The sequence below is a fragment of the Taudactylus pleione genome, unplaced genomic scaffold (assembly GCF_031769625.1).
Source record: "Taudactylus pleione unplaced genomic scaffold, aTauple2 ptg000113l, whole genome shotgun sequence".
Classification (NCBI taxonomy): Eukaryota; Metazoa; Chordata; class Amphibia; order Anura; family Myobatrachidae; genus Taudactylus; species Taudactylus pleione.
Genome location: NW_028284515.1, coordinates 2,289,857 through 2,311,356, shown reverse-complemented (window position 1 = coordinate 2,311,356; position 21,500 = coordinate 2,289,857). Strand labels below are relative to the sequence as shown.

General features: G+C 41.5%; 1 protein-coding gene across 2 annotated transcripts in view; it reads right to left on the bottom strand.

Annotated features, from left to right (window-relative positions):
- Positions 1-20,172: 20,172 nt before the first annotated feature.
- The window catches only part of TTC6 (tetratricopeptide repeat domain 6), a 297,795-nt gene continuing 296,467 nt past the window's right edge, over positions 20,173-21,500 (bottom strand). For both annotated transcript variants that reach the window (XM_088471191.1, XM_088471190.1), the window contains one exon: positions 20,173-20,711. In XM_088471191.1, coding sequence (XP_088327317.1) covers positions 20,569-20,711 — 143 coding nt within the window. In that variant the 3' untranslated portion in view covers positions 20,173-20,568. The remainder of the gene's footprint in view (positions 20,712-21,500) is intronic.

Genomic DNA, 21,500 nt, shown 5'->3' with positions numbered 1-21,500 from the left:
GTGGAGAGGCACAGAGAAGAAAGCAGAACAGAGGTCAATGACAGTGAAATGGGTTGCATTTGGTGGGATCTGCATCAGGATGACAGCTGGATTTGGCACTACAGGGAATTGGCTCTCTACTACCTTATTAACACCTCTAAGGTCTTGCACCAGCCTATAACCCCTCCCACCACTCTTCTTTACTGGAAAGATGGGACTGTTGGCTACACTAGCTGTACGAACTAAAATTCCCTGTTGCAATAATCGCTCGATTATTGGAAACACCCCTAGTTCTACTTCCTGTTTTAGTGGGTGCTGGGGAATTTTTGGAGCTTGCCTACCGCTTTTTAAGTTTACCATTACCGGGCTTACGTTTGCCATTAATCCAGAGTCCTGTCCATCTTTTGTCCAAAGGGAATCTGGAATTTGGGACAACATTTCATCTACTTGTGATGGATTTTCTTTTAAAACTGTAGAGTGATACATATCCTTTGAGGAGTGTCTAACATATCCCGCACCTCGTATACCATTCTCTCTGGGATATCTAAATATACACCATCAGGGGTGAAATATATGACACATCCCATTTTACATAACAAGTCTCTGCCCAGCAGGTTAGTAGGAGCCGCGGTAACCAGAAGAAAAGAATGTCTGGTATGCAACGGCCCAATACTAACCTCTGCGGACTTTGTTAAAGGATAACGTTCCACTCTACCTGTCACACCCATTGTTGGTATTGTCTCGTTGGTCAACTGTAAATTAACGAGAGATTTCATCACTGACTTGGTCGCCCCTGTGTCTACAAGAAAAGGATATTCAGTACCAGCTACATCAACCATCAAGACCGGTTCTTCCCTAGTACTTCCCATTAACCTGACTATCTGTAGACTACAGGTATGACCTGACCCCTAGCGTTGGCTACCATTCTCCAATAAAGCATTTACGGCTACAATTGGAGCTGGTGCTTGCTGAACATTTGCTGGTCTCTGTGCATATCCCTTATGGGGGTATCCAGGTTTCCCTTGATGTGGGATCCATACTCTTTTTACTGTGCAGTTTCTACTTAAGTGTCCTGTTTGTTTGCAATTAAAACATGTCCGTGATTCAAGTGAAAAAAGGATGTGTTGTTGTGAAGTTTGAGCAGAGGGTAAAGGTGGTGGATATGGGTAAGGATAGGGAGGGTAAGGGTATTGTGGGGGTAAGAAGTAGGTGGATATCCTGGGACCTGTGATTGCATTGGGTTAGTGGGATAGAGTTGTGTTTGTTGTTGAGTGGGTTTAGTGAGAGCAACTTGTTCTGACATGAGCGTGTGTGCAAGTGCAAGCGTGTCTGTTGGCTGTGATGTTACCGTCATTCCCTCCAGAGCTTGTATACTGACAGCCATTCATTTTTCGCTCTGGGTCTCCCTCTTTTTTGAGATGTTTTTGTCATGTTCTATGGCAGACTCTATGAGGTTATCTATTGTAAGTCCCCTCCATCCAGGCTGCGAGGTCTGAACCCGAGTTTTTAAATTCTCTTTTAAACTGTCCATTAATATTGTGACTATCATTCCCCTGTGGTGAATGCTATCTTTAATATCTTCTATCCCAGTGTACTGGGTGATAGCCTGCAGAGCCCGGTCGCAATAGTCTTCTGCAGTTTCACTCTCCTTTTGTTTGATTGTGAAGATTTTGTTCCAGTTAACTACTACTGGAAAATATACACCCAATTGCGTCACAATGCGGGAAATGTTACCTTGGTTTACTTGGTCTGTTAAGGGAATGTCGCCATCCAATACACAATCCGTGATAAATTTTGTCACGTTGGTATTGCGTGGTAGACAGGCCCTTAACACCACACGCCAATCTTTATTAGTGGGCTCATGAGAACTACCCAAATTTCTCAAAAATCTTTGACATTTAGCTAATTCCTCTTTTGGATCAGGGAAATCATTTATGATGGAATTTAGTTCTGCCCTTGTCCATGGACAATGCATTACTACTTCCCTCGTGGGCACTACACCGTTTGCATCCGCATTTCCATTCGGAACAGTTATTGTCCGAATGGGATGCAGACCGGCAGCGTTGCTACCTCTGACCTGGTTACCTGGCTGGGGGTTTAATCTGCTGCTGCTATGTATGGTATTAACAACTTCCTCAATGGGTGCAGAGTGTATTAACACTTCCCTTGCTGTTACCGATGGAGATGGCGGCACCACCCATGATTGTGGTGATGCAGCATCTATCATTTGCACAGCATGGGAAATGGCAGACATTACAATAGGCTCATCATCTACATCATAAACATTTTCTTAATGGTTACTTAAGAGGGGGTACAAATTGCTTGTTACATTTTTATGGGTATTTTTGGTAACTGTACTTGCACCTCCATCCACATAAGGTGGGGGAGGTGAGCGTGAACTGCTGGCAATACTCTCCACGATGCTACCTTGCCGCACGTGCGCGCCAATTTGCAGCTTGCCCGTATTGCAACTCAGCGTCGTTGATGTATTTTCTGGCAATGCGTTCGCAAGGCTAGTTTGCGTTGTTTGCACATTTTTAAGCCATGCATCCCCTTCATGCTGCCATAGTTTTAAACATTCAAATTACTTAATCTTTTTCTCTCGGGATCGCACTATACTGATGTGATCCTGGACATTATCTAACACATTTTTGTCAAAACTACCAATTCTGGGAAACGGTCTAACACTCTTCCTCGTCATATTAAACCATAAATCACAATACCTTATTGCATAAGTATCGTACTTAATATGCATAATATGACGGGCCGATCCAATCGGAGCCTCCATTAGCAGCACATCATTGCCTAACATCTCTACTGTTTGCGTGGCTCCCATTCTGAGACAACTCCTACGCTTTTCAATAAAAATTTTAACTGGTGAAAGACAATCAAGATACTGTCACTTACCTGTGGATGATTTAAGTCGGCGGCGCCCACACACCTGGATAAGATTTAGTAAGGCAACTTCCACACCTGGATAAGATTTGAAAAAGGCAACTTCCTCACCCGGATAACTTTTAGTAAGGCAACTTCCAAACCTATGAGAGTTTATATGTCGGCTACTCTCACACACCTCTATACAACAAAGACAACATGTACACCTGCTACTGTGTATAGAATGGTAAAGCTGCTTACCGAGCGACTAGGCTAACCCTTGCACCTAGCCCTTAAGGATCATATGATACCCTTAACTTTAGGGAACAAATTACCCCTACCAACAATACACTCACTGTTACACACTTTTTCCTGCGCAGAAAAATAAACGTTAACCCAGATATTGGTAATAGAAAAAAAAAATGTAAACCTCAATGGCTTTGTTCAAACACGTGGTAGCAGAACTGGAAGTGCGTATACGCTATTGTGCGACCGGCCGCATACACAATTATGCGACTACCACACAACCGTATAATGACTTTTTAACTGCGTACGCAAAAATGCATTCTCGCCGCGTACGCAATACTGCGGCACCCCTCTAAACGCAAGGTTCTATCAACAGAGGAAAACAAACTTTTTCCTCTCTTATCCCTGGATTCTAGTCAGCTTCCTTAGTTCACACGGAGACGGATGGCGATCTTTCAGCACAAAGCGGTTGCAGGCAAACCCTGCATGTGGCCACTCCACCCTTTGCTGAAATATCGATGACGGTATGTACCGTGTGAGCAGGTAAGTACTTCTGTACGAGCCCCCAACTAACGATACTGGATCAGAACCTCTATATACCCCTGCCTATACCTTCTGAAAACCTTCCTATAAACCTCTAAAAATAACGGTAATTGCATACGCAAATAAAGACAGGAGTGGAATCTGTGGTTCCAACTCACAAGTATTATTCAGGTAAAAGTACAGTCAGTTACACGCAATTGATACATACACAATTTAGGCGTAAAAGGAAATAATACAGACCCAAGTACAGTATACATACGCTGCGCCTCCGGACCCAGAGACAGACCTCAGACTAGAGACCCTCAGTACATACAGCATTCAGCATGGACTAAAATACCAGTATTCGGGCACATGTATTTATCCCCCCCAGACTAAAACAGGACAAAGGGGAAATTTCCTGCTGATGTCATTGGTTCCCAGAGGAGAAGCATATGTTACAGCACATTTAACAGGCTGGCTCAAATAGACTCCCCCTGCCTCTAACAGCAGGGGAATCTTTCTAATAACGCCTCCTGTAACATTCCAACAGCTAAACATTTTGTTGCTTGTAAGTTCTGCGATCCGTAACTTGAGTTTGCATGATGCGACCTCTCCACCGATAACACCGGGATGCTGTAAAAAGCGTACGCATCAGAACAAGACCAAACACAACTTGCTTATCATGTATAATACCTTATTTATCAAATACCTTTATTTCTCAGTATTTAAACTAACTAAACCAACTTGAATCATACATTTGATGCTTATTGAACCTTATGAGTGAATATGAAATGTGTGGGTTTTCAGGGTTTGGTATAAGGATGCTAGTTAACTTGAGACAGATGCGTGCGCATAAAGCTACTTTTTCAATGGTTACATACAAAGTCCTATGCATTCGCTAATATGCGACTAGTTAATAGCGCTCTTGTGAGTATTATTGTGTGTATGAGAAATGATGAAAGAAGCGATCGCATTGTGCTAATATAAATATAAATATCGCCACATGTACTATATTGTGAGTTCACCTAAAATGGCGCTTAGGCGGCCACTCGCAAAATGGCGTCTTGCGATCGCATTTCTAAAATGGAGTCTTGCGGCCATTCGCAAGATGGCCTCGCTGCGATAAAATTTTAAACTGAACTTGTCTCAGCCAATTATTCAGCTTCGACGGTACAGTATGAAATAAATCATAGCTAGAATCTGATTGGTTGAACAACACCGCAACTAAGCATGAAATAATTTTCTGTCATTTCAAAGGCTGTACTAGGTAAATGACAGAAGCTGATTGGTTGCACTGGGCAACCTTTCCACTTTCTCTCTCCAAGGCTTGATACATCTCCTCTTGAATGAGAAAAGCTGCCCAAAAGTGGACCAGTCCCCTACATGACCTTGTAATGTATAAAAAAAACACTGTGGCTGATGCATGATGAAAAATGCATACAAAAATAATTGTATCCCATGTGTAGCGTCATTAGCCCAGCTTGTCATATTGTAGTGATAGTTGTGACTAATTTGGGGGTAGCCCATGCTGTTTGTCTCCCCTACACACAGGCTATGAGAGCAGGTGCTTAGATCAATTTTGGGGCATGCAGTTTGGGGGGGCGGGGGTAATTGTTTACCAAACTTTTTTTTGTTACACTACACGGGTCCGTGCTGATGATAATCAGCAACAGCACAGATTGTTGCACAAGCAGCCAGAGAAGATACATGTCTGTGTGCATCTTTGTCATGGTCTAACTTGGTCACATTTATGAGAACGTGTCCTTACCGTACTTGGCCTACAGTCCCTTCTCATCTCTGTGAGAGGAGTCACAAGTGTAAGTAGCACCTGATTCACACATTATGGATGGTTGCTTATGCATTTGTTGTGCACGTGTACAGTACGGAATTATGTATTTTACTCTAACCAAACAGGCAATTTCCAAACATAAAACCAGGATGCTGTTAACCCCTTCAAGGGAAGTCAAACTCAGAGGATAATATTACTACAAATTTTGCAGATTAATTTGATTTTCATTAACCTTTTAGTTCTTAGGGATATCCATATTATAGATACCAAGATGTGTGGGTTTATAGAAGTGGAGGTGTTGCCCATAGCAACCAATCAAATTCTGCTTATCGTTTATCTAGCACCTTCTAGAATAGGGGTGGGCAATAAGCAGCCCCCCAGATGTTGTAGAACTACACATCCCAGCACACCTTGCCACAGTTTTGCTATTTGGCCATGCTAAAACTGTTGCAAGGCAAGCCGGGATGTGTAGTTCAACAACAGCTGGAGGGCCGCTTATTGCCCAACCCTGTTCTAGAATATAATAGCTAGAATCTGATTGGTTGCTATGGGCAACATCTTCACTTCTATAAACCTGCACTGTTAGGGGTATATTTACCAGTGTGTGCAAAATGGGACATGGCCCGTTGGTGAATGATTTTTGGAGGCATGACAGCATGTCATACCCCCGTTCTTGTCATGCTGGGGACCTGCCCAGTGCTCTTGGAGCTGCTGGGCAGCCGTATGCTTCTCCCATCACAATGTGGATAATGCGCACATGACATCCATCACCTCTGCTCGGTGACACCATCTGAGGGGTGACAGCAAAATAGCAGAGAAACTCTGCTATTTTGCTGTCACACTCTTGGATGATGTCATCTGGTGCCGCACACACCCTGCAAACCTGTGTGGCGACACCGATCACACACCCCTAGTTATGGCTCTGTCTGGAACCATCCCATAACTGCACTGCATATATTTTCCCCAGTGTGATAGCTACAGGAAATATGGTATACTCACATTAATCTCTATTATTTAAACTACAATATGAGGTCAAACACAGCTTCAGTGTGATGTGGGATTAGTTAAATTCATATTTTCTCTGAAACTTCTAGTAATTTCCAAATTGCAACACACCTACATATAGATTTCAAATATATCTATAGGATTTTGGAAGCTCCTAGCTGTTAAAGAAATATAAATTTTACACCAAATACAGATAACCTATGTTTTTGTCTTTCTACTCTGTCTATAGTCTGAAGGCACCTTTTGGTAGACAGTTGTCTGTTTATTCCTGCTGTGGTGGTGCCAACTTCACTTTACTCATCAATCAATATGCAAGCCTTAAACAAAGGCTGTATGTTTATCAATTCCTGTTGAGTTAATTGGATTTCCTGGTTAAAGTATGTCCTCAGAGATATACATTCTAATGAACTACACCAACCTTCTTTCTTCAGTGAAATTAACATGCTAATGACAAGGCCTTTCTATACCTGTTGCCTATGTCTTTTACTTAACAAAACTGGTATCAAGAGAAAACCATAACTCACAATATGTCCTATAATCCCTATTGTATCATACTGCTTTTATTGCAAAAGGGTGAGGGAGTTGCTGCGTGTTCTTATTTTAATTAACAGCATTCCATAGGGATTATTAAAGACTTGTTACTTGTGACAGTGAAGAACAATGTAATTGGCACCATGGTAAAATGTCCCTGGCATTATCATTTAAATTACTATTTTTTACTTATGAAAAAGTATGTTTATGAAAACAGTGCTAACTGAACAAACTGTTATAATGAGGTTGCAGTAAAGTCATCCTCTGTAACTGGTCCGACCATGCCCTTATCCACCCTTCACATCTTGTTTGACCTTATAGGAACAAATTGCAGAGGTAATGTTGTTATGTAAAAGCCAGTTGCGTCATCTGGTTATATTTTCCTGAGTTCCATGTATTTAAGTCATCGTCTCATTTCATTATGAACACACTACAATCTTCTACAAACTAATTTGCGGCTTGCAATTATCCTCTGCAATTGGAAACAGACTGTTTAACGAAAAAAATGACTCAGACAATTATCCAGCATTATGTTTAAATTTTATTTAAAGTGTCCTTTAGGTTTAGTTTTTCTCTGTGCAGTGAGCAGTGAGCCAGACTATCCAACTATGGCCCGTATTCAATTAGTTTCGCACCCATTTTTGCCTGCCGGACTTCTCGCCTACATTGCGTGTTTTAGCTGCGTAAATATATATCGCACGCGTCCCCGCGATTCACCGTATTCAATTACAAAGGACGTGAAACCGCAACCCGGCGAAACTTAAACAGGCAGAAAGTGCTGTCAAAAATGGGAAAATCAGCCTGACGCCCCCCAAAAGATGCACTAACATTGGGGATAAATATATTAGTCCCCGATTAGCCCTACTGAAGCTATATGGGGTACTTAAGTGCTGTCAATTGCTTCATATTAGCGTCTTTGCATAAGTGGTGAAGAATAGCATTTCGCATATTTTTTGGATGAATATAGTCATGTCAAATTTGGGGTACTTGAAAATGGGGGCAAGCATAGTTAAAAGTTGCTAAATTGTTGTTTTAAAAAACATAGGAAACATACCTTCAGCAAGCACCTGCAATCAAAAAACAACTCCCCCATACTTGCAGACCCCCAAAAAAATCTATTTCGCTACTATTTATGTTTGTACCCCAACTTTGTATTTTTTCACCCCCATTTTGTCGTGTTTTGGGGTGTCTTTTGATGCAGTTATCCTTTGGGGGGCTGTCCCAAGGGTGCAGAGTGGCTACCCCACCTTTGCACCGCTAAATAGCGATTTTGCACTTTTTTCCGACACCTATTCATAGGCGAATCTTTTTCGCCTATTACATTGCATTGCGTTTTCACGTACGTGAAAAGTGTTTGCAATTGAATATGGCAAAAAGTTTCCACCTGGCGAAATGATGTCATCCACGATACTTTTTCGCGGATTCTGACTTTTCGCCGCTAATTGAATACGGGCCTATGTATGTTATAGTGTATCTTGGGGGCAGCTGTTAGAGCTAAGCCAATTAGGGCCAGTGCTACCATTAGGCAACTTTAGGCCGCTGCCTCGGGTGCTGGGACCCATAGGGTGCTGCTGAGGCTGCCTAACACTAAAATGAAAGGTGTCTGAAAGAGATATAATTTTGTACTTAATGTTGGCAGCAATCATTGATATTGTAAATAACCACCTTCGCCTGCCCCCATACTTCAATTGGTCCAGCCATTTTTCTGAGTGACAGGTAGTGTCACTGAAAGATCTGGTGTTGCATTTTTTTAATGACATATAGATTTATTATACTTTAAAAATAAAAATGTAGGTGAGATACAGGGGTCTATTTACTAAGCCTTGGCTGGAGATAAAGTGAACAGAGATAAAGTACCAGCCAATCAGCTCCTATCTGCCATGTCACAGGCTGTGTTTGAAAAATTACAATTAGGAGCTGGTTGGTTGGTACATTATCTCTGTTCACTTTATCTCCAATAAAAGGCTTAGTAAATAGACCCCTGAGTTAGCTGCAAGGTTCCATAGCAGTCTTGAGTGTCATGTTTATGCACACAAAACATCAACTAAAACATTGCTCATAGAGGAGGATGCAAAATTAATCAAAGATCATTAACCACAATTTCACATGGAAACAAAACTGGTGAGGGTATGGCTAATTGCCCCCTTAGCAAAAAATTCCCTGTTTATTGAGCCACAGAGTACTTTCCTCCATGCAAAATTATTCATTTTTTACAAGTACTCAGGTGGTTGCTCCAGAAAAGCACATATGTGACCAAAGCAATATAAATATCCAAACACACAATAGTGACAAATGAAGTAAAGACAATCTTGAAGACCCCTTGCTCTCATCTTATGATCTATTTAAATTACATTAAGACTACAGAGTGCATATTTTGTTCCTACAACTTTGCTTATATATAGTGTGACAGGGACAGCATGCTTTCACATGAAGTTAATGTGGAGCAGCAGGTTTGCACAGAGATGGAGCAATAAACAGCATGGTAATGAGATCCAGTCCAAGTATACCTGGGGTCACTTGTAGGCCACAAGCAAGGCTAATTAGCAGCACCTGTTATCTGTCTTTAAAGTTGTGTCAGTGCAGATCCACAATGATCCTGACGTGAATTAATCGCCCAGGTTATCGGCCCAGGAGTGACTAGTGTTAGGGATACTGGACCTGTGGTCCACTAAAAGAACTGTGATGCTGTATGGAAGATTCTGTGTACCTGCTGTAACATATTGCCTGTGAACACTGCACTGACCTGTATATCTGCATATGGTGAGATAATAAACTTCTGTTGGATTTTACTCCGATCTATGTGATTCATTTGGCGGCCAAACAGGGACCTTGCTAGATACTACTATACTGAAAGAGCCCAGATATAGTGACTGGATCCACCCACAGAGGCATTGGGATGCATTACAGGATGCTACCCGCTGTGCAGCTGCTTGGTGACTCTGAGTCGCATTACTAGCAGCTGGGTAGGTGAGTGTGGCAGGCCAGCCATGAAATGACAGTTGTTCACAGTGATAATCTGTCCATGTGTATATGGAAATTGTGCACAATATAAAACTGCTTAATTCCTGTGTATGGGGCTGGGAGCCCAGGGTATGTAGTGCAGTTTTAAGGGAAGCCAGCTGATATAGATTGCTGGGAATCTGACTTGTAAGAGAGAGTTAATTAAGCCTGCTATATTTATCCACAATGTGGAAAAGCAGTGTAATATGGAGGAAGTGGTGAAAGTGTTTGCTGAATTGGCTGCAGGGCAGCCAACTCTGGCTGCTGGGCAGCAAATTCAAATACAGTTACTACATACTGAATTACAAGAAATAAGAAAAGCTGGGCAGGAGCAGGAGGTGTTACAAAAGTTTACACCAACAGATGATATTGAGGCATTTTTGTGCACCTTTGAATGCACTGCTGTTTGCTTAAAATGGCCAGAGGAGGAGTGGGCTGCCATATTAGCTCTCTGTCTCACAGGGGAGACACCAAAGAGTATATGTTGATTTAACAGTATCTGAGGCCAGCTCCTATCATCATCTGAAAGAGGCTATACTCAGCAGGGTTGGGGTAAAGCCCAGGAGTTTCATGAGATGCGGTTGAACCCATCTGAGCCTCTTAGAGTACAATTGGCAAAACTAGCCAGACTGAGCAAAGCCTGGTTGTAGCCAGATAAAAATTCTGCACAGTGTGTGGTGGAAATGGTTGCTCTAGACCATGCTATACGGGCATTAGAACGAGTTGTACAACAACGGGCTCCACAAGCTGACCCCAAAACATTTGAGGAGTTAGCGGTTGTAATTGAATGGTGCCTGACTCTTGGGAAATTGAAAAAAGTCAAGGAGGGGTTTAAACCAAAACCCAAGCCTAGAACCCAGGTCTCAGTTGTTAACATGAATAATCAACCCACCTCCGCTGTGTGTTTTGGTTGCGGCAAGCCCGGTCATGTGTGTCAGGACTGCCCAAAGCAGGCGAGCCAATGGACTGCAGTGCGGGAAAAACAACTCAACCGGTGCTCAGCATGGCTGCTGGAAGCATTTCCCTGGCAGAGACTACCTTGTTTCATTTGATGGTGCAAGTGGAAGGCCAGGAGATCTGGGCTTTAGTGGATACTTGCAGTGAAGTAACTTTCATCTCTGCTAACCTGGTTCCACCCAGGGCGGATCAGGTGTTACCCCCGGTAAAGGTTATATGTGTACATGTAGATGTAAAAGAATGCCCCCGAGTGCACCTCCCAGTAGTGATAAAAGGGCAAACTCTGAAGGTGGTAGCCTCAGTAGCTGCCAGACCACACTACCCATTGATCCTAGGTCGGGATTTTCTGTTACTACAAGAGGTGGTAACTTGTCATGATGACAGCAGATGGACCACTTCAGAGGTGTCCCAAGATCCAAACTCTGCAGTATCCCAAAGTTTGGTGGCTGTAACACTCATTGGCCAGTGAGCAGGGGAGTGAGACCAAGGCACAGTGGATTCCCATCAGCCAGGAAGTGTCTTTACAAGAGTTTGGCCAAGACCAACAGAATGATGGGAACTTGATAGAAGCATTTGAAAATGTTGTAGATGTAAATGATAAAGTAATTACGGCTTTACCAACAGAAGTTGTACCATACTTTGCATTGAAAATTGATTTGTTATATTATGTAACATATTTGCATGGTAAAAAAGTAGACCAATTGTTGGTTCCCCGGAAATACGAGCAGTTGGTGTTGAGGGCAGCTCATACACACCTGTGGGGTGGCCATTTAGGGGAGGAGAAAACCCAGCATATTCAGGTAAGATTATTTTGGCCAGGCATTCATGTAGCAGTGAAAAAATATTGTCAGGAATGTCCAGTGTGTCAGAAGACAGCGCCCCGACCAAGGTTTCGGGAACCTTTGGTTTACCTCCCTGTCATTTCTTTACCTTTTGAGAGAGTTGGTATATATTTGACAGGGCCGGTGGAAAAATCTTCTCGTGGGCATTAATACATATTAGTGGTACTGTAGTAGATTATGCCACAAGGTACCCGGAGGCCATACTGCTACGTAATATGAAATCTAGCACTATTTCCCAGGAGTTATTGATGCTATACCAAAATAATACCAAAAGAGGTCCTGATGGATCAAGGTACCTATTTTGTATCTAAATTAATGAAAGATTTGCGCTGACTATTAAGGGTAGATAGGATTTCCACCTCAGTTTATCACCCGCAAGCAGATGGCCTAGTAGAATGTATTAACCAGACCCTTAAACAGATGATAAAGAGGGAGGTGTCACAAGAAAAGCGTGATTGGGATTTACTCCTGCGCTATTTGATGTTTCAGTTCAAGAGGTGCCGCAATCTTCCACGGGGTTCAGTCCCTTTGAACTACTCTATGGAAGGCAACTTTAGATGTGCTAAAGGAAGGGTGGGAGCAACAGTCATCCAAGATCCTAATATTGTTCAGTTTGTGTCCCAATTGTATGGCCGGTTAAGGCAGATTGTGCCACCGCTGAATGATCATATGAACAAAGCTCAGCAGTGTTAGAAACGCAATTACAATGTTACCACAGTCTCCCAATCTTCAAACCGGGAGACTAGGTACTAGTGCTTGTGCCTACTACTGAAATCAAAATGTATGCTTAATGGCAAGGCCCTTATGAGATCATAGAAGCGGTGGGACCTGTAAACTACAGGGTGTGACAGTAGGGTAGAAGAAAGGAAGCACAAATGTACCATGTAAATCTATTAAAACCCTGGAAAGAAAGTACCAGTCAGTCCTGTTTAGTAGAAAAAATAAAACCAGACTGTCATGTACCCATTTAGGTCACCCACAGTCACAAAAACAGGAAATGTTGAATTTAGTAGCACTAAACCAATATGTATTCTCTGCTATTCCAGGAAAGACCCAAATCATACAGCATGATATTGTCACCCCTCCCGAGGTGATAATAAAGCAGAGACCCTATTGCATACATGAGGCAAAACGGGCAGCAGTAAAATGAGAGGTGAAGGAGATGCTGCACTTAGGGGTCATAGAGGAGTCAAACATAGAGGAGTCAAACAGTGAATGGAATAACTCCATTGTTTTAGTGCCTAAGCTTTTCAGGGGCTTTAAGATTCTGCAATGACTTTCGTAAGTTAAATCAACCATCGTGATGCCACTGTCGGTATTCCAACAGGAGGCATCCTGACAGCTGGCATTACATACCCGTTCAAAATATATATGCATATGTGGACATCCTTTTACAGAAATATGTGAAGGATCTTAATTCATAGTTGCAAGATACAACAAGTGTTTTACAGTGCATACAGGAAATACAAAGAATGAGTCAAATATAATTGGGTCACATTTGATGTACAATCACTAAAGGAGTGAATGCTTCTAGAGAATTCATGGAAATGGATGATTCAATTAGTGCACAAACAGTTTTTATGTGATCTTATGTATTTGATATTGAATCATAATTATCTAACATTTTTAGGCTATTTTTATCGTAAAATCTGCGGGACAGCAATGGGGAACACCATCTCACAAACTTTTGCATACATGTTCATGGGGTGCTTGGAGAAAAATTATGTATACAAGAACAACCCATTCAAAGAGAACATTGCACTGTATAAAAGATATATAAATGACATTTTAATTATTTGGAAAGGATCAGAAGATATCTTTAATCGGTTCTTATTACATAGTTCAAACAACAACATGAACCTCAAATTTACATCCAATGGTGTGACCATTGAATTTCTAGATCTGATTTTAATAGGGGATGATGAGAAAATTTTAACAAGGAATTTTATCAAAGTAGTGGACACCAACAGCTACTTACATTTTAAAAGTTGTTACTTTTGGTGGAAACAGAACATCCCTTACTCCTAATTTCACAGAATACAGCATAATTGTAGCAATATTGAGACATGTGAAGAATAAGTCCAACTGTATGCAGACAGATTCAGGGAAAATAATTATCCTGAACATCTTCTGAGTGAAGCAGTTAACAAAACTAGAGAACTTGATCCTAAAGAACTGTTGAAATATAAAATTAATAATGACCACAAAAGAGAACAGATTGCCTTTACAACAGCATATAATGAGCATGAGAACAAGATGAAAAAAACCCTGAACATTGGAATATCCTTTTGATGGATCCCATACTAAAGGAAGTGTTACCACCACATCCCCAGATTGTTTTTAGAAAGTAAAAAAATCTTAAGGATCTACTGGCTCCTAGTATGTTAGAAAGTGTCAATCCACCACAAAAACATATATTACCAAAACGTATGGGTTGTTATAAGTGTGTTCGCTGCAATATTCGCAAATTTATTCACCTACAGAGAATTACTTTTACGAACTTTACCTGCTCCAAGGAATACAAAATCAAAGAATACATGAACTGTAATTCTACTTCCATCATTTACTTACTGGAATGCACATGTGGGAAGAAATATGTAGGAAAGACCAAGAGACTCTTGAAATTGAGGACACAAGAAAACATCAGAAACATTAAGAACAAGATAGAAGGACACACTGTTTCCAGACATTTTATTACAGGACATAATTCAAATTCAGAAGATATAACGTTAAAGTGATTGAACCTGTTACCTGGGAGAAAGAGGAGACCTGAGCAACTTACTGTCCAGACGAGAAATGTATTGGATCCTTGAATTGAATACTTTGACCCCAATGGGCTTCAAAGAAAACTACGAAACAGCTCTTTTCTTGTAACTTGACAGACAACAAGGATGGAGGCCGCATGGGTGGAGGTAAAACATCTACAGCCATACCGCTGTGTTAATGCCCAAACTTGTCCAATCCTGGAAGCTAAGCATGGTTGGGCCTGGCTAGTACTGGAAGGGAGACCTTCAGGGAATGCCGGGTGCAGTAGATGTTATAGCCAAACATGCAAGTGATGATGTCTTGAGTAGAACTTAACCTATATATGTTTTGATAAAGCAACATTACCTGTATAAGTTTTGAACCTAAAAAAATTGCTACTCTGTTATATACGAAATGTATGTTACAGACTTCTACTATTGTATGACTTCCTGTTGAAACTACAACTACTTCGCATCTTTGAGGACAAACTATGGCTACTATGCCTGAATGAATTATCATTAGGGCAGAATATTGAAATGACTAACGTTATAAATTGATAAATAGGTTCATATACCTGTTGAACTTATCCAGTTATATCCCTGAAGGGGATTATATACTCTATCATCAGATTCCCCTGAGATAGATGGCTAGGTTATTAATATCACCAGCAGAACCTACATTATGTAAAGAAAGGATCACTGAATTTTTATAAAAAGAAAAGGATTACTGAATTTTTAACATATATGGTGACTAATGCCCCCTTATTTTACACAGAATTACTGCAGCTGTAATAAGCTGTCCGCATGTGCCACTTTTGTGAACGTAACGACGCATGCGCAGCACTGATTACAGCTGCGGTGAGTTACAGCAGATAGGGAAAAGTATTTATTTTCTGAAAAGTTGTCATCGCAAAAATGACAGCTTTTCAAGATAGATACTTATGGAGAGGAGGAATGATGAATTCCTCCGCTAAATAGGTAGAACTCCATGCGAGTTCTATACCTAATTAGGTCCATCTATATTTTAGTAGTGATGAATAGGCCCAACTGTTTTTCAAGAACATAAGAGTATCAAGAAAGTATCTCCTTAAAGAACAAACAAAGGGGTTGGATATGGTGCAGAAGATCCCCGCCAGGAGGAGTAAAGATGGCGCCCAACTTTGGGGGCGCATGCGCAGTGAGGGATAACACACAGGTGCGGAGTTTGGACTGGATTGCATGGACAGGGTGGAAGTGACGCCAAGTCACTGGCGAGGGCAAATGTAACACCGGAGATCACACATGAAGATCGGGCAGAAGTGACGCACAACATGGGCCGCATGTTCAGGCAGAAGTGATGCCGAGACTTGTATGCCGGGACCAATACTGCAATAATGGGGTTATAGATATGAATATTAGCATCTGTATATAGCGGTTATACTGGTATATGCCCACTTTATGAGTATATAGATCTATTTGTCAGTTCTCTCAATCTGTAACGAGAGGGCAAAGCCAATAGAGGCGGGAACCAGAAATAAGACGCAATTAACCCTAATTAGTCCCTACTAAAGGGGTATAATTATGGAGATACCCACTGGAGCATTATCCACTTGAAGAAGTCCAGGAAGGATGAAACGCGTTGGGGGCTCTTATATCTTGCCACATGAACTATTGATTACTTTGTTGGACTCAGATAACACAAGCAGCTTTGCAATTCCGTCCTTGCAGATATGGTAATGCAGGAGGCATCATACCTCCTGCTGCATTACTTATCCGAGTTGCGTTATACAACACAGCATTGGATAATCTGCGGGAAAATCTGGGATCATGCAAGCCAGCCGCCGCAGCTACTATAAAGAGACCAGTAACTCTCCGTCAGCCGACGGAGATCCTGGCCTCTTCCCTCCCCCCCCCAACGGCGGTGATACACCTCCGTTTTTGGAAATGGAAGCCGTCGCTGTCCCCACACGGCTGCAGACTGTCAATCATTGACAGTCTGCTGCCGCTCTGCGTGCGTTCACACAGGACTTGTACTGCACATGCGCAGTACAGAGCAGACGCCTGCAGATTCCCGACCATCGAGAATCTGCATTCAGCAGTGCATGCTAGGCCTTTATTACACACACACACACCATTTCTCCTAACAAAACCAGTTTCCTGTCTACACTCTCCAACCTTTACACCATCTTTCCCATTGAAGTGCAGCCCATCCTCACTGTAAAGTATTCAAACAAAAAGAGATATCATCCTAGCTCTCCAAAAGCTCCAAATTATCTTAACTCCACAGCATTCAGGTGTAGCATGTGGCACACATAGCATTTATTATCATTATAATTATCCTTCAACTATAAAGTACAAACATATGCAGCACTGTATATTGAGTTTATCCTAATACAAAATGTGTACTGTAACATGAGACAGAATTTAAATATGGCCCTGAACAAATGAGTTTTAGAATGTTAAAGGCGTAATAAACAAGGTATATAACAGGTGTCATAAAGGGGTTGGGTGTGAGCTATCAGCAGTCGGGATGCCTGCTGTCAAAATGCCGACAGCGGTCTCCTGATGCTCGGTATCCTGACAGATAAGTAACCCTCCCCCCTTCTCCTCCTAACCCTCCCTTCTTGCACCCTAACCCTCCCCACCCTGCACCATAACCCTCCCCATTAGTGCCTAAACTTAACCCTCTCTCCTTGGTGCATAAACCTAACTCTCCCCCCCATGGTTAACAGCTAAGACACCTCCGGTGTACCTTTGTTCAAGATGGCAGCTGTCGGGATATAGACTTGGGGCATCCCGTTCGTGGCATGCTAACTACGTCCCATTACAAAGTACATGTAGAAGGCAAGAACCAAGGATGCAACGGTATACAAGTTTGGAGACGATAAAAACAACAGAAAGGAGATCCCTGCCCATGAGAGATTACAATACAATTAGGAGGGATGAAGGTGTGACAAGAGGGCACTGACATTAAGTGAGAATGTTCCTATGGAGTGGCTGGGCCAATACAGAGGTGGAGTTAGGGTGAAGGCTGGCAGGCTTTGGTGACCAGGAGATTTTTATGAAGCATTCAACACATTGGAGACTAGTTAATAATCTGATTGTACAAGGGAGTGTGTTCCATAGAACATACTATAGTCTTCCAAATTTACTACCCAGCCAAGTCTCATGTGTACAAAACTACATGTGGCATCATCCTTTAGTTATAAAGCACCAACACATTATGAAGTACTGTACACTATCACAATACAAACAAATGAAGTACAATGACATGAAACAGAATGTAAATACTGTGCTGTAAAATTTAGTATTACAATGTAATAGGCATGGGGTACAACAAACATAAGATAGAGGAAAAGCAATTGTAGTATATATATATATAATTGTGTATACACAGCATAAGCATCATTACTGAACCATCAATATTAAGGCAGCCATTGATAAGTGTTGTTTTTGTGCAGATACCAAGAATAGCCAAGAAGTCCATATGACAGCTATGTGATCTGGCAGCACAGGGAGCTCTCTCCTGGAGTACATCATTCACAGTGCAGACGTAATATGACTTTATAATGAAAGCATTCAGGTACTTATAGGATTTGATAAATAATGAGGATAAAATTACTATATACAGTATATATAATTCAAACTAATAGGTCACTGACTAATGCAATGCAAACACTGTCCTATTGGGGACAGACAAGAGATGAAGCAGACATTATGAAGGGTATGATTTTATGGCGTAGAATGCACCATCCCAATTTTGCAATGGCTATGGAGCCAAGCCATCTCCAGTTACACCTCTAGTAGCTACAGAAGGTGTGGTATGGCTGGAATGAGGAGAGACAGTGGAAGCTGGAGACATGATACAATCACACATTATATTCACTGATAATTCATTTTCTCCTAAATACTCCATGGCAGCACTTACAATAAGGTTAAATTTATTATAAATAGGTAGAAACAGGTGGTTAAAAACACATCACCGGTGGTTCTCTTCTTCTCTAAGCTCTCGAAATATATTCCCCTAAAGAATTGGAAACAACATGGGTGGGAATCCTGGGCTACCGCAGAGTATTTAGAAGAAAATGGAATTATTGGTGAGAATACTGTAAGTCACTGTTTACTCCTGAAATACTCCATGGCAACACTTACGATGGGATGTAACTAAGCAACCACTTCTATAATACAACAGGTAATGGCCTATTCGGAAGGGATCCACTTGGAATCATAAACAGCTTTTCTATTTTCCTAAGAACTTTTGTTCTGGATAACTATATAATGATTGCTCTCACTTGTGAATGCAGTTACTCCTGCTTTTCATTCACTGGCAAAAAGAGATATTTACAGTCTCTTGGTTGATATGACATGTTGATACACCTTTGGCAAGTATTTTGGTTTGGCTGTCAGGACCTTTAAAGATTTCTTTGAACCATAGCGCTTCTAATGCTCCAAGACTTCTGGAAGAGATAAATGCCGCCTGATAAACTACTTCCAATGTCATGGAGGTCCCATGGAGCCACAAATGACCTGATGGATGGCTGAATAATTTTTACCTCTTGCAGTAAATGAATACTCAATTATTCTGAAGCCAACTTGGTCCCCAGGAAAACACTCAGTGGTGTTACCTGAACCTTGGGATTGAATAACGTAAGACTTATACTGAGTCCATCTTATAGAACTGAAGGATATTATGACATAGAAGCTCCTTGGATTTATACCACAAAGTATACTTCTTCCAAACTCTGTAATAATTCATAGAATAGGTTTTCTTGCTTGCATGAGGGTTTTGATTACTGACTCTGACATCCCTGTAGCTTCTGATCAATTTCCACACCATAAAATGTACTGTAGCTGCTCTATATTTGGATGAAAAGACTGGACCCTGGAGCAATAACAATGCATGCAGTGGTAAAGGCCATGGTCCTTCTTGAAGCATCTGCCAGGTCTTTGGGAAGAGGAAGAATAGTTTTCTCTTCTCTTTCCTGATTTTGTTTTCTCCACATGTGGGATGAGAGGGGAGGAAATGCACAGGCAAGCTGAAACTTCCATGGGATTGACATAACGTTTACTCCTTCTGTCTATGATCTTACAAGAGAAGAATCTTGGTACCTTGGCATGACCCATTCCCATAATTTCCATTGGAGGAAGGCCCCCCACAGCCGCCCACTTATACAATACAAGTGGACGGTCTAGGGGAAGCCGATGACGCAATTCGCGCTGAATTGTGTCATCATTGCCCCGCCCCCTGCTGCACAATGCCGGTAATCTCGGCAATGTGTAGGGGGCAGGGCCGCAATGATAACGCAGTCATGCCCCCCCCCTTCCAAACCTAAACTCGCTTCACACCCCTCGCCACGCCCCCCGATGTGTCGACCTGGAGGAGGCAGCCAGACTGTCGGCAAGTATGGGTATATGTCAATACTGGGGTATTGTCAACATTGTTGAAACATTGACACTGTGCTTTGCATCTATCTCTATCCTTAACGCTAACTACTAACGACAACCTTAATCCTTGTGGAAATTGTAACAATGTCAACATTTCCGATGTCGACATTCTGTCAATGTTGACATTAATGATGCTGACATTTTATCCATGACGACATATTTGCTATTCCTTAGCAATATGTCAATGAACATGCCATAATATAAATGTGACATTACTACACAATGGCTTTTGAGAAAAGTATCTTTTATACACGGGGAAATCCTTATTTTATTTAGTGTCATGGATCATACAAAACCCATTTTCTAATCAAAGTAATTGTTTTAAAGGTAAAGGACCTGTGAGATACTGTACAAAAAAAACTCACAGATAAAATGTGTAGATTTTTCAATACAAATTGCACATACATAAAAGGAAGAACAGAAGTTTAAAAATCAATAACAATATATATTATCCTTAAAGCTGCCTTTTTTTATATACATTTTTTTAAGTGACGCCCAGCCCCCACCTCCCCACACCCACAGTCCTGGTCCAGTGCAGCTCTATTTACCCTCCATTCCTATCAATGTGCAATATTCTAATTAATATGGATTCAGCCACAAAATAATTGCCCCGACAGGGTGTAGGGCCACAGGTACACTTTAGCAAGCTGTGATGCTACCGCTGTGTCTGTGCAGATTTCTGCAGTAAGGTTATAGCTTGCTCATAATCCTCAATAGCTTCCTTAGCCAGTCCCATTCTTCCTCGGATGTCAGCCCTCAATTTGTACATAAGGGGATCTCCAGGTTGAAGAATCAAAGCTGTAGAAAGCAAAGCACAATTATAAAACAAGAAAAAAACAAAGGCTGATGAACAGCAAAGAGGGGGGTCATTTATGAACAGGATATAATGACGAGCTGTACTGCATATTGCTTGGTAATGGGGATATTCTGCAGGGAGCAATCAGATGTGTCCTAAGTAATATGTTACGTTGAGAGCAAAGTTATTACATAGGGTGCCACAAGATGGCTAAGAAAACCATGGGGTCTATGTACTAAGCCTTGGAGAGAGATAAAGTGCCAACCAATCAGCTCCTGTCACCTTGCAGGCTGTGTTTGAAGAATGATAGTTAGGAGCCGATTGGTTGGTACTTTATCTCTGTCCAATTTATCTCTCTCCAAGGCTTAGTACATAGACCCCCATGTCCCATTAAGGTTTGGAAAAGTGGTGGTATTTTTACGCAAAAGCAATACAGGTAGTCAGACAGCAGGTGGTGCTTTCTTAGACTCTACTGCGCCTGCATCCTCTCATACCGAGTACTACACTTGTACTTAGGCTTAGTATTATATTGTATGCTGTTGTCTAGCATAGGGTGAGTCGGACGAAAAAACAGTGTAGTGCAAACTGCCAACTGGAAATATGGGGTCATAAAAGTCAATAAAGTAATTTTAATTATTGTGCGTGTTTGCTTTTCTTTTTCACTTTCCCTAGCGTACTACAAGACCCAATGTGAAGTATGAACTGTATGCTAAAAAAAAAAGGCCAAAAAAATAATGTACAGTGTAATCAATATACTGTATAGCCAACTGCATCCAGTAAATAGTACTTTG